The 14616-nt window shown below is 36.5% G+C and overlaps 2 protein-coding genes across 2 annotated transcripts; one reads left to right on the forward strand and one right to left on the reverse strand.

Annotated features, from left to right (window-relative positions):
• Positions 1-2420: 2420 nt before the first annotated feature.
• Positions 2421-7025, reverse strand: LOC108948413 (monooxygenase 2-like). Its single transcript, XM_070192024.1, has 6 exons — positions 6879-7025; positions 6484-6630; positions 5824-5892; positions 5466-5631; positions 4344-4575; positions 2421-3141 (listed from the first exon to the last, which is right to left on the reverse strand). The coding sequence occupies exons 1-6, from the start codon at positions 6971-6973 to the stop codon at positions 2579-2581; spliced, it is 1272 nt and encodes a 423-aa protein (XP_070048125.1). The 5' UTR covers positions 6974-7025; the 3' UTR covers positions 2421-2578.
• An 871-nt stretch (positions 7026-7896) lies between these two features.
• On the forward strand, positions 7897-8358 carry LOC138903112 (zinc finger BED domain-containing protein RICESLEEPER 2-like). Its single transcript, XM_070191028.1, has one exon. It carries the CDS (start codon positions 7897-7899, stop codon positions 8356-8358), a length of 462 nt encoding a protein of 153 aa, XP_070047129.1.
• The last annotated feature ends 6258 nt before the right edge of the window (positions 8359-14616 follow it).

Genomic DNA, 14616 nt, shown 5'->3' on the forward strand with positions numbered 1-14616 from the left:
TATATTGTCGTGATAATTTTCTATGTAAATTGTTGTGTTGTGTTAATTATTATTTTGAAAATATAAGGGTGGAATTTCACCGTTGATATTATATGGGTATAAGGGTGGCATTTCACTGTGGTCGTATTTGTTGGAATATTATCTGGGCGGAGCGATACGGGTGGCAATAGGAGCGATAAGGGTGGCTATTGATATTGTCTGGGCGGAGCGATAAGGGTGGCTATAGGAGTGATAAGGGTGGCAATAGGAGCGATAAGGGTGGCTATTGTCAGGGACGTTATGTGATGATGTGGGGTTGTGGTGTTGCTAATTTTCGTGTGATGTTGTAATTTGCTTGTATTTATTTTTATAGCTTGTGCAATTTGTCTTGTTGTTGGTAAATTGATAACAATTTGATTTATCTTGAAATTGAGAGCACGTAGCCATTGCCAAGCGGATTATAAAATAAAATGTGGGCACGAGGTGCCGTGAGTAAATAATGAGGATATTTGGCATGTGAATTGTCTGTGCAGTTGTGATATGAAATGTGGGAACGAGGTGCTGTGATGAAATGATAATGATAATTGGCACGTGAATTGTCCTTGCAGTTGTGATATGAAATGAAGGCACGAGGTGACGGGAAAATATGATGATTTAATTATGGGCACGAGGTGCCGTGGAAACATGAAAAATGGGATGAGACCCGTGTTTACGAAAAAATATGAAAATGGGCTGAGACCCGTATTTTTATGATTTTGAAATGAGGTGTCACATGGTGACTTTTAATTGAAAGAATTATGTTCAAAATATTTATTTGGAAGGATTTTTATTCAAAAAGAATTATATTTGAAAGAATTATATTTAAGAAATTATATTTGAAAAAGGGTTTTATTCGTAAGAATTATGTGTGAAAGATATTTAATTGAAGAACTTGATTTAACTGGGTGTTAATGTATTTATCAATTGTTGAGCGATATTAATGGTGATTTTATTGTCTTACTGTGCACATCACTGGTTGTTTTATGTTGTCCTTATTATTATTTATTTCCTATTATTTTTTTGTATATTATATTGCACAAGTTATTAGACTAGCGAGTGTCTTGACTGTACCTCGTCTCTACTCCACTGAGGTTAGTATTGATACTTACTGGGTACCGACCGTGGTGTACTCATACTACACTTCCGCACATTTTTGTGCAGAGCGAGGTATTGGAGACATCGGTCTTGAACAGAGTTAAAGCGGGATCGTAAGGATTTAAGGTAGAACTGCTTAGTCGCCGCAGTCCCTTGGAGTCTTTTTATTTCATTGTACTGTTAATTTGTATATTGTATATTCGGTCCTCGTGATCATTCCATATATTCAGTTAGAGTTCGTGTCTCAGTACTACCAGTCTTGGGAGGTTATATATTGTAATTATTTCCGTTGTTAGTTTCAAAAAAAAGTTTCAAAATGTAATTGAAATCGACTTACCTAGTCTTAGAGACTAGGTGTCATCACGACGCCTGAGGTGGGATTTTGGGTCGTGACAATTTCACTAATGGCTTTCGTGCTTTTAATATAGTATAGATAGATTATAAAAAATTTTCTTTTTTAAATTGTGAAAACAATTATCTGATACAGTAAAACTAATGATTGCAATTATACGATTGGCACTTCAAAAGGTGGGTCAAGATTAATAAAAAAGATTTGAGGCTCAAATTAAGGAGAAAATCTATGAGGCTTTGATAGTCCAAATAAAAGTTAATGGATAAAAAAAAAAAAGAGTTATGGAATTCAACATTTGTGCAAAACATTGTTGTATAAATTTTTTATTGTTAAAAAGAAGGTATTATATCCATAATAAATTAATAATTGAGGTCGTCTTTAAGAGTAGTGTTACTCGAACCAAAAGATGAAGGTGTTAAAGTGAAATATAGTCTCTTAGATCCTCATCTCAGTATATATGGCTTCGTTAGTTAAATTCTTAGGTGCCAAAGTTGCGGTGAAATGGATAGAATCCATTTACCCTTAACAATAAGATTTGGATTCGAGTCTTGAGAATAAAACATATTCTAGCAGGACGCGCTTCTCCCATAAATGGACTCACACAACAGGAATCCAAACTAACCAAACATCAAGTGGGAAAAAAAGTTAAATTTCATCAAAGGAGAATGTTGTATTCCCTGTAGGTTAGTTGTTCTATGAGTTATGTAATTCGTCTGTCCAAATGTAGGTTTTCGAGAGCCAGTCTATAATTTTGATTGTTAATTTAGACACGAAATTTTTAAATTTTTTAAAATAATATTTACATATTTAAAAACTACATAAAAAATACTAAAAATTACAATACTTAATAATTCGAAGTATTTGAAAGACTTATGAATAATTATAATAAATTAAAAACTTGTTTGACTTGCTGGAACCACATAAATTGGGAGGGGAGTACTCGTTAATAGCACAGTTGAAAAATAAACTCCTTACATATGATAGAGTGACAACATTTGCAACATTAGCTTCCATACAAGCTAGTTCTTACAACAACTTTTTCTAACTGTTCTTTTTTAGGTGCTCTTACTCATTGATCATAATAGCAACAAACTAAAAGTTTACATCTTCACTTCAACCAGAGTAGGTCAATAGTTTCCCACAATCAAAATCACCCATTCTCAGCATAGTCTCAATGGTAAATTGAGCCAAGAATTTCTCTCTCAAGTAGCTAATCACCTTCCCATTACTTTCTTGTGCCAAACCAACCAAATATGAAGTACTAATAAGGTTAAAAATCCTCCATCTTCTCTCGTTTGCATACTTCTCCAAACCAACTTTAATTCTATTGTAAAATTCATCATCTTCTAATTTCTCCATTCCTGTTGGTAATTTTCTTGAAAAAGTTTCAGCAATGCACCTAGCAAGAACCACACCATCTTCTAATGCTGAACATCCACCTTGACCAATATCAGGTGTCATTGGGTGAAGTGCATCACCAACTAGACAAGTGTTTCTTTTGACAATATTGTCTCTCATTAAAATATTCAATGGCGATCTTAATTTTAGTTTGGCACAATATAGGCTATCTAGGGAGGTTCTCTGTAGGATATTGTATGCTTCTTTTGACACGTTGCTGGCCATACTTAGCACAAATTGCTTCATTTTGACTGGACTTCCTTCTATCGATTCATCATCTGAGATGCATGCAATTCTAAAGCGTTACATGATAGACAGACAAAAAACTCAGAGATTATTGGTACAACACATAAATAAAAGGAAAAGAAAAAGAAAAGCAGACATCAAACGACAAAAGATCAAACGGAAAGGTCTGATTATCTCCTGTGAAAAGAGTGCATAAATAAACCAGTCGTACTTTCTTCGGTGGAAATTTTAGTGGGCGTTTGGACACAAGAATTCTAAGTTTAGGAAAAAAGTGAAATGTTTTTTTTTTTTTTTTTTTTAGTGAAATGGTATTTGAAAATTAGAGTTTGTGTTTGGACATAAATATAGTTTTTGATTGTTTTTGAATTTTTGTGAGTGATCTGAGTGAAAATTTTGAAAAATAATTTTTTGGAATTTTTCAAATTTTTGAAAAATTCAAAAATTCATTTTCAAGTGAAAATTGAAAATTTTATGGCCAAACAATGATTAAAAAAAAGTAACTTTTTTTCGAAAAAAAGTGAAAACAATGTCATGACCAAACATCGTCTTAGATACGTAAAAGCTTTCCCACGAAAGAAGTCATTTTTTATGAAATTATTTTACAAATAACATATATATCTTTTTTTTGAAATTCTTAAGCAATTTATTATAATATTAAAAATATGGACTGTGTTTTTATGAAATTGAGTCCTCAAAATTAATAATATTTTAAGTGTCTTCGAGCTACTTACATTTTTGTCCCAATTTATGTGGCATACTTTGTTTTTTGATTTGGTAAAAAAGAATGTCACCCGTCTATATTTAAAATAATTAAATTTAAAATTTTTATTTTATCCTTGGTGATCTTAATGACATGATATATAGTAACATAAATATTTATAATTTACTTTAAACACAAGTTTTAAGAGTTTTTCTTTCTTGAATTGGTGTCTAGTCAAACAAAATTACATAAATTGAGATGAAAGAATAAAGTTAAGATGAGTGTAAGAAAACTTTCCATCCATAAAAAAGGAAGTCATTTTCCCCATTATGATAATATTTTCTTCGAAAAACAGTTTTAGTAACTAAATATCAGGAAATAACTTACTCATAGAATATTCCGTGGCAAAGCATTATCTTCCGTGGAAAAAGTAGAGTAATAAAATATTGTCTCATTTATCTTCTGTGGAAAAGATATACATCTCATTATCGACCTTTGATGCAGTACAGAAGCTAAGGGAGGTAGCAGGCTTACAGTTGACGGCAGACGGAGTAAAAGTGCAAAACCAGTACAAGCTCTTGTCATCACAAGGAAGGAAACCAATGCGAACTCCTCCTCCAAAATAAGAGGAGAACTTTGGCTCGAACCCGTGATATTCTGAATACTCAACATATCCCCGAATCGCTGAACGATTTGCATCAACTAGTTTCTGGAGGCCCATCCACTTGGCCACCACTGAGTTCGCACCATCACATCCAATTAACACCTTCATGCAAAGCAGTATTGTTCAGTTTTTTCTTCGGGCCCAGTTAATTCGGATTTGTACGGCCTAAAATTAGGGGTAAAGCAATAGACCAACGTATAGGTTCAGTTGAAACTCTTCATATTTATCTTAACAAATTTATTTGACATATACAAATTATTAATTTAGAACTCAATAACTTAAAACCGCTAAAATCCTGAATCCGTTTTAAATTTTGGGTCTGCCTCTGCCTAAGACCAATTAAATTAAAAGGAAAGTGCTCGAACCCAAGACCTGGGCGGAGGTATTCTATTCATCATCCCTATCTTTGGTGGTGATTATTCAGCTACACTCAAACAATGAGGCTGCCCTATTTTCTACCACTAATTTGTTGCTTGATTTTCTGAAGTTATAGGTTTAATTGAGGGTTTTTTATTTTAATTTTTTAAAATCAAAAGTCCATAACTTCACATATTGTCGTCTAACTAAGTTTTAAGTCGAAAAAGAAAATTTTGATATGATAGCGCTTAGTTGACAATAATATCTTATGAGGTAGCTTAGTCGTAATTTTTGGTGATTTTTTATTTTATGTGAAATATAGGGATAGTTAATACTCCATACTGGACACGGAGTTTAAGAAAAAATGAAGACTTTTAAAATTTGTGGTCCTAAACAATTTAAACAGGGGCCAGAGTATATTTGTGTGGTTATAGAAACTTCTCATTAAGGATAAAATTGTAAGTTTAAGCAAAATTATTTTCAAATTTAAAAAGAGGTCATTCTATTTTGAACGGACCAAAAAAGAAATAGATTCACGTAACTGGAACGGAGGTAGTCAGTAATCAAGGTTTCAGGTATGGGATTCTATATGAGAATTTAACCCCAGAAACATAAAAACAAGAATATATATTCACCTTGGTTCGAAGAACAGTTTTGTCAGCCAAATGTAGCAACTTGAATAGTCCAAAGTCTTGGATGGAAACAACGGGGGAAGAATACTTTATAGTTCCGGGAGGAAGTTGTTTCTCTAAAGTCTCCACTATCTCCTGTCTTTTCATACAACGGCTGTCGTAATCTCTACTGTATAACACGAAGAGTTGTGTTGTGAGATTTGACAAGTATGGTTATGTAACGAAATCATTTAATTTGGCTCAACCAAAAAAGAAAAGAAAAAAAGAAACATACAGCTGGAGAAAAAGAAACTAGATTGAACGTACAAGTTATATATGGAATGATCAATGCTCAAAATATCAAATTTAGAGTGTAGCTTACGGTTTCTTATTTGCATCTAGGGAAATCTGTGCAGTAGGCTTGCCTGAAACTGCTGAAAATGCCTCGAACCTACAGAAATTAAAGCTCATTAAATTCAAGCTGAGATATCAGTTCTCGAAGACATTAACAACTCTTTTCTTAAACGACTCGATCTTCGTCTGGAGGAAACAGAGAAGCAATGAAACGTAAATATTGGAGTTGCAATATAAACGGAAAATATATCCATCTTTAGCAATTACTTTTTACATGTTCTGTAAATAGTGGGGATAATTGAAAATGCAAGTTCCAAATTGAATGTAAGGGACATGCAGTAGCGTCCTTACTGCTGATACCTTCCTTCCAAAGTTTCCACACTAAAAAAAAAGTATTGAGCAAATACGTGACGCAGTCAACTAAAAGAATTCTTTATAGCTAGGAAGGAGATAGAGACAAATGTTTTGTTGGCAGGTTACACTAAAGAAGAAACAACCAAACAATTCGTTGTTATAAACTGCGTACGATCCACTGTTATTAGTTGCTAAATTGAGACAAGCGCTATAGACTATTCAAAAAGGTTATATAAATAGAGGTGGATAAAAATTTTGACATTTATGGTTTCTTATAAAAATCTAAGTTAATATATAATAATAACCAAATTCAGCTTATGGTGCCCTTACGTACCGACTAAACTGGAGAGAATGTTGTCTAAGGATGTCTCCAACGCCAAGAGCATCTAGTGCCCTCCAGGCGTTGGTCCATAAAGCAAGGGCAAATCCTGATGTTCGTAAAGAGTTTGATGATTCCAACACTAAGCTCCGCAACCCCAGCCTAAATAACAAAATAACCATCAGCAGTTCTATTAAAAACACGTAAAGACCATGCACCAAAATATATAGGCGAATTTATTTGGTGTCAAATTCATGTGTTCAACTGAATCCATTAAATCATTACTTAAAGTAATGAGGTTGTATAAAAAAACTGAATCCATTACTTTCATCAGCTTGAATTATGTATAGATCGAAAGAAACAAAAGAAAAGTTAATTAAAATGCATTAACTTTGGTACTCTTTCTATACCTGTGAAGTGCCAAAGAAGTGGCAAGTCCAGCAATTCCAGCACCTACTATGACAATGTCCTCATTTATCTCCATTTGCTCCTTTTGCGGCTGCATTCTGCTTTGGTTAGTGGTATTCCTGCTATATTATTGTAGTTCTCCAACTGATAATTGATTATTAAACTTTCACGGGCATACCTTATATAAAGCTGTGACATTACGCTGTAGTCTTTCTTTAGTTGTTAAATATTAAGTCAACCAAAAACGGGAAGATGGGATCGACCATAAGGGGGTTTGTTCACCACAGAAGAGCTGTAGAGGGCCCCGAAGCAGATACATGAAACAAAAACGTGTAAATGAACAGTACATATCCATTACTTTACGAGAAAGAGCTAGGACCACATACAGTGACATAACTACAATATTAGCTACGGGTCCACAAGAATTGAGTACCTTTTGCTTAGACTCAATATTTTTAGTAGAAAATTCATTAAAAATATATAACGTTATTACAAACACAATAATTAAAATGAGATACGAGTTTAATGTCAAATTTAGAACCATAAATTTTAAATTCGAACTTAGCATGTGCTCATATGGGAACCTATTAACTATACCTATTTAACGGGCTGGGTTGACCTGTTTCCGAAACGGCCCAGACCGGTTGTAACCCGGACCTGGGTTAAGGGGGTTGGTTCATTTTTTAAAAAAATTCGGTTAACTGGACCGGTCAAACCCGGTCAATAAAAAATACTGTTGAACCGGTTAACCGGCCCGACCCGGACCGGTTTAACGGCTATAAATCTGATTTTTTTTTTAAAGTGATATGACCGTTGGCAACAGTCAGCTTCAATTTGGTCGTTGCCCAACGGGTTGATTGCAAAAATAGCCCTTTTTGGACAATTATTTTTAAAAAATAACACTTTTAGTAATTACTAATTTAGCCTTTTGAAAAACTATAAATACACCCCCTTATTCTTCATTTCTTCACTCATCTCTTAGAGATTGGACCAACTGAAACCCCAGATATATACTGTTGTATGAACAAGCTAAATGATTATTTACAACAATTATATAATTATTATGCAAATATAGTTGATGATGTTGCTCTTAATGTAGGCAATGTTAATCTCACTATGCATTATATCACTTCTACTACTATGGATGATGATGAAGGCCTTGATGGTTTTAATATTTGGTCTACATTTTCTACCACTCAAACCAGTAGCAGGAACATTGATGAACTTCAATTCTACGTGCAAAAGAAAAAAGAGCCTCGCACAAAGGAATTTTCACCGTTGGGATGGTGGCATGAGAATGAAAAGCAATTTTCTATTCTTTCCTCTATGGCTCAGGTCGTGCTGAATGTGCCAATTTCAACTATTGCATCAAAAAGTATATTTAGTCAAGCAAGACAACAACTTGGAGACACCCGTCACTCATTGGGAAGCAGTGCTTTGGAAGTTTTAGTATGTTTCAGAGATTGGATTAGATCAGAATGAAGAAATCAGGGACGTGAAGATGTTGATAGACTAGAAGACGAGAAACTTTGTCACGACCCCAAATTCTCTCTGTAGAAGGTCGTGATGGCAACTAGTTTGTAAGACTAGGTAAGCCTATAAATGCAGAATAATCATAAATATCTTAAATAAATAAACTACAATTCAAATAATTACAACTCCCAAAACTCGGTAGAAATAAGTCAAAAACTTCTAAAAAAGATTTCTCAATGTTTCTATGTATCAAAGTCTAAGAAAAATAAGGAAACAATATAAAATGATAGAAGGGGACTCCGGAGTATGCGGACGCTGGCAGATATACCTCGAAGTCTCCGTGCGCAGGTAACTCACTGGCGTCTAGACTGATAAAATGTACATGGATCTGCACAAAAAGATGTGCAAAAGCGTAGTATGAGTACACCACAGCGGTGCCCAGTAAGTGCCAAGCCTAACCTCAGTAAAGTAGTGACGAGATCAGGTCAGGCCCTACTGGAGAATTGATAATGACATGAAAAAATGTTTAAATAATTTAATAAGATAAAATGACTATGAAAATAAATCAAATAGTATGTGACATTTAATGACACCAAATAATTGCAAATAATATCTCGTGGAATCAAAACAGAATTCCTTTCAACTTTATGAAAATCACAACAATTAATCGAAGGCAACTATGGTCATAAATCAATATCAACAAGGGCACTACCGAGGTACCGCCTCGTAGTCCCAAATCATAAATAAATTCACAATATCTTATTTTCTTATATCACTGCGGGAGCCTTCATAATTTATTTAAAGAAAATATTTTTCCAAAATAGCGTCCCGCGTTTTAGCCACCCTTATCATACCGCATGACTTCTAATAGTCACCTCTACTAGCCACGCGTATCAAGCCACCCTTATCTCACTGCATGCGTTTCAATACCCAGACGTTATACCACCGCATGCGTATCAATATCACAATATATCATAATTTGTAACTCAAGTGCCCAATATTTCAATTTTCCAAAAATAAATCAACAAAAATATTTTTCAATAATAAAGAGCATACGGCTCATGCCAAAATAATACAACAATAATATTTTTTCACAATAAAGAGCTCACGACTCCATTACAATGAGTACCAAAAATCTTAAAAAAATATTCAGGAATAAATAATTGAGGAAAATAATATTTCAAAATCTTTAATACGTTGTTTCAATATCAAATTTAGAAATGTCAAATATTTCATATTAATAATATTTAATTTAAAGAAAATTAACCTTCAAATAATGCACAGCATAAAAAAATCAAGTTTCAATTAAACAGGTAAAACAATTAGTAGAGAAAAGTCAAGCAAATTTAAGGTATACAAATCAAATCAATGATGGAGAATATAACAAGATTTAATAATTTAAATAATATGCAATAATGATCTTCATAATTTGAACACATAATCCTTCACATTTAGTCCGTGTACACACTCGTCACCTCGTGTACATGACTTTCATCACATTACAATTAATACCAATCCTAGGGGAATTTCCCCCACACAAGGTTAGACAAGTCACTTACCTCAACTTGCTCCAATTTAACCAAGTAATATGTTTTTTTCTCGATTTTCCGATTCCGGTCGACTCGTATCTAGTCATAAATAATTCGATAGTCAACAAAAAATATAGAATTAATTCTATAATAAAATACTATATTTTTAAATAAAAATCCGAAATTAACTCAAAAATGGCCCACGTCTCGGAATCCGGCGAAAGCTATGAAATATGAACGCTAATTCATTCGCGAGTCTAACCATACCAAAATAACTAAATTCCAATAATAATTTGACCCTCAAATCTATCCATGAGGGTTTTTCAAGATTTTCCAACTTAAATTACCAATTAAATGTTTAAACAGTGATGCATTCGGGTAATCTAATCAAGATTGACTTAAGAACACTTACTCCGATGTTTTCTCTGAAAATCTCCCAAAAATCGCTTCAACCCGAGCTCCAAATCGTTAAAAATAGAAAATGGGATGAAGTCCCATTTTCTGAACTTAAACATTCTGTCCAGTAGTTTCTTCTTCGCGAACGCGACCCTTGTCTCGCGTTCGCGAAGCACAAAAATGTGTTGCCCAACTTTCCTCTTCAGGAATGCGACCAACGCTTTGTGAACGCGAAGCTTTGCTAACTCATACCATCGCGAACACGTCCCTTATCTCGCGAACGAGTAGAACAAAAGACTGGGGTTCCCAGCTGCCTCGCTCTTCTTCGCGAACACGACGCAACTCACGCGTTCGCGATGCACACACAGACCATACCTTCGCGTTCGTGTCCTCCCCTTCGTGAACGCGAAGAACAAAACCTCACACTCAGAAAACACTCTTTGCGAACGCGTCCTACTCCTCGCGTTCGCGATGCTTCCACTGACCACACCTTCACGAACGCGAGATCTTCTTCGCGAACGCGAAGAACAATCTTCTGCAACAAAAACCAGAAAAATCTGCTACTTCTCTAAGTCCAAAAATGACCCGTTGAGCATCTGAAACACACCCGAGGCCCCCGGGACCTCAACCAAACATACCAACAAGTCTTACAATACCATACGAACTTAGTCGAATCCTCAAATTACATCCAACAATGCTAAAATCACGAATCACACATAGATTCAAGCCTAATAAACTTTGACATTTCTAATTTCTACAAATGACTCCGGAACCTATCAAATCACTTCCGATTTACCTCGAATTTTGCACACAAGTCATAAATAACATAACGGAGGTACTCAAATTTTCAGAATCGGATTTCGACTCCGATATCAAAAAGTCAACCCCTCGGACAAACTTTCGAAAAATTCAACTTTCGGCATTTCAAGCCTAATTTACTATGGACTTCCAAATAAAATTCTGATCACGCTCCTAAGTCCAAAATCACCATAGAGAGTTGTTGGAATCATCATAATTCTATTCTGGGGTCGTTTGCACATAATTCGACATCCGGTCACTATTTGAACTAAAACTTTTAATTTTTCATCAAAATTCTATATCTCGGGCAAGGGACCTTGGAATTTGATTTCGGGCATACGCCCAAGTCCCAATTCACGATACGGACATACCGGAACTGTCAAAACACTAATCCGAGTCTGTTTTCTTAAAATGTTGACCAAAGTCAACTCCGTTGAGTTTTAAAGCTCTAATTCATATTTTAATTCCATTTTTACATAAAAACTTTTCGAAAAATTTTACAGACTGTGCACGCAAGTCGAGAAATGATAAAAAGTACTTTTTGAGGTCATAGAACATAGAATTTATTATTAAATTTAAAGATGACATTTTTGGGTCATCACATTCTCCACCTCTAAAACAAACGTTCGTCCTCGAACGGAGTTAGAAAAAGTACCTGAGCTGGTGAATAAGTGTGGATAACGGCTGCGCATATCATGCTCTTTTTCCCAAGTCGCCTCCTCGACCGGATGACCCCTCCACTGAACCTTCACGGAAGTAATGTTCTTTGACCTCAACTTTCGAACCTGTCTATCTAAAATAGCCACAGGTTCCTCGACATAAGATAGATCCTTGTCCAACTGAACCGAACTGAAGTCTAACACATGAGACGGACCACCGTGAAATTTTCGAAACATAGAAACATGGAATACCGGATGAACTGCAGAGAGACTAGGTGGTACCGCAAGTCTGTAAGCCACCTCTCCAACTCTTTCAAGAATCTCAAAAGGCCCAATATACCTATGGCTCAATTTGCCCTTCTTCCCGAACCTCATCACACTCTTCATAGGCGAAACCCGGAGCAATACCCGCTCACCAACCATGAATGCAACATCACGAACCTTCCGATCCGCATAACTCTTCTATCTAGATTAGGCTGTAAGAAGTCGATCCTGAATATCTAAGGAATCCTGAACCAAGTTTGTACCCAATAGTCTAGCCTCGCTCGGTTCGAACCAACCCACTGGAGACCGGCACCACCTACTATATAAAGCCTCATATGGAGCCATTTGAATGCTTGACTGGTAACTGTTACTGTAAGAAAACTCCGCAAGTGGTAAGAACTGATCCCAAGCACCACAAAAATCTATCACACACGCACGAAGCATATCCTCCAGTATCTGAATAGTGCGTTCGGACTGCTCGTCCGTCTGAGGGTGAAATGTTGTACTCAACTCTACCCGAGTACCCAACTTACGCTGTACTGCCCTCCAAAACTGTGAGGTAAATTGTGTACCCGGTCAGAGATGAGAGATACTGGTACACCGTGAAGTCTGACATTCTCGCGAATATATACCTGAGCTAGCTGGCTTGTAGAGTAAGTAGTAATCACAGGAATGAAATGAGCTGATTTGGTCAGCCTATCCACAATCACCCAAACTGCATCAAACTTCCGCTGTATCCGTGGGAGCCCAACAATGAAATCCATAGTGATCCGCTCCCATTTTCATTCTGGAATCTCTAACTTCTGAAGTAATCCACCCGGTCGCTGATGCTCATATTTCACCTGTTGACAATTTAGACACCGAGATACATACCCCACTATGTCTTTCTTCATCCGCCTCTACCAATAGTGTTGTCTCAAGTCTTAATACATCTTTGAAGCACTCGGATGAATGGAGTACTGCAAACTGTGAGCCTCTTGGAGAATCAACTCACGCAAGCAGTCCACATTAGGCACACATAGCCTGCCCTGCATCCATAATACATCGTCATCTCCAATAGTGACTTCCTTGGCATCACCGTGCTAAACTATATCCTTAAGGACAAGCAGATGGGGGTCATCATACTGACGTTCCCTGATACGATCATAAAGAGAAGACTGAGAAACCACGCAAGCCAAAACTCTATTCGGCTCGGAAATATCCAGTCTAACAAAATGTTTGGCCAAGGCCTGAACATCCAAGGCTAAAGGCCTCTCTGCTACCGGTAAATATGCTAAGCTGCCCAAACTCTCCGCCTTACGACTCAAGGCATCGGCCACCACATTGGCCTTCCCAGGATGATAGAGAATGGTGATATCATAATCCTTAAGCAACTCCAACCATCTCCGCTGCCGCAAATTAAGATCCTTTTGTTTAAACAGATGATATAAACTCCGATGATCGGTGTAGATCTCGCAATGGACACCGTACAAATAATACCGCCAAAATTTTAAGGCATGAACAATAACTGCTAACTCCGGGTCATGTATATGATATTTCTACTCATGCACCTTTAACTGTCTGGACGCGTAGGCAATCACCCTAACGTCTTGCATCAACACTGCGTCGAGACCAATACGCGACGCGTCACAATACACAGTATAAGATCATGTACTTGTAGGTAATACTAATATTGGGGTTGTAGTCAAAGCTGTCTTGAGCTTTTGGAAGCTCTCCTCACATTCCTCGGTCCACCTGAACGGAGCACCCTTCTGGGTCAATTTGGTCATAGATGCAGCAATAGAAGAGAAACCCTTTACAAATCGGCGGTAATACCCAGCCAAACCAAGGAAACTCCGGATTTTCGTAACTGAGGACGGTCTGGACCAACTTTGCACTGCTTTAATCTTATTTGGATCTACCTTGATCCCCTCGCACGAAACTATATGACCCAAAAATTCCACTGAATCAAGCCAGAATTCGCACTTTGAAAATTTTGTATATAACTTCTTTTCTCTCAAAATCTGGAGCACAGTTCTCAGGTGCTGTTCATGATCCTCCCGACTCCGGGAATACACCAGAATCTCGTCAATAAACACAATGATGAATGAATCAAGATAGGGCTGAAATACACTATTCATTAAGTGCATAAATGATGTTGGGGCGTTGGTCAACCCAAAAGACATCACAAGGAACTCGTAGTGACCGTACCGAGTCCTGAAAGCAGTCTTCGGGATATCTGGCTCCCAAATCTTCAACTGATGATAGCCTGAACGAAAGTCAATTTTAGAGAATACCTTGGCACCCTGAAGCTGATCAAATAGGTCATCAATACGTGGCAATGGATACCTGTTCTTCACTGTAACATTGTTCAACTGGCGGTAATCAATACACATCCACATAGAACCATCCTTCTTCTTTACAAATAAGACAGGAGCACCCTAAGGCGATACACTAGGCCGAATGTAACCTTTATCAAGCAATTCATGTAACCGTTCTTTTAATTCTTTCAACTCTGTTGGGGCCATGCGGTATGGTGGAATAGAATTGGGCTGAGTACCCGGTAATAAATCAATACCAAAATCAATATCCCTGTCGGGTGGCATACCCGGAAGATCTGCTGGAAATACATCAGGAAAATC

The sequence above is a fragment of the Nicotiana tomentosiformis genome, chromosome 12 (assembly GCF_000390325.3).
Source record: "Nicotiana tomentosiformis chromosome 12, ASM39032v3, whole genome shotgun sequence".
Classification (NCBI taxonomy): domain Eukaryota; kingdom Viridiplantae; phylum Streptophyta; class Magnoliopsida; order Solanales; family Solanaceae; genus Nicotiana; species Nicotiana tomentosiformis.

Excerpts from the sequence above, each read along its gene's own strand:
- LOC108948413 (XM_070192024.1), bottom strand. The coding sequence starts at position 6,973 with ATGCAGCCGCAAAAGGAGCAAATGGAGATAAATGAGGACATTGTCATA. Across the intron at positions 5,893-6,483 it reads CATTCTCTCCAGTTTAGTCG|GTTCGAGGCATTTTCAGCAG; the intron begins GTACGTAAGGGC and ends TAATTTCTGTAG. Across the intron at positions 5,632-5,823 it reads CTAGATGCAAATAAGAAACC|TAGAGATTACGACAGCCGTT; the intron begins GTAAGCTACACT and ends CGTGTTATACAG.
- LOC138903112 (XM_070191028.1), top strand. The coding sequence starts at position 7,897 with ATGAACAAGCTAAATGATTATTTACAACAATTATATAATTATTATGCA.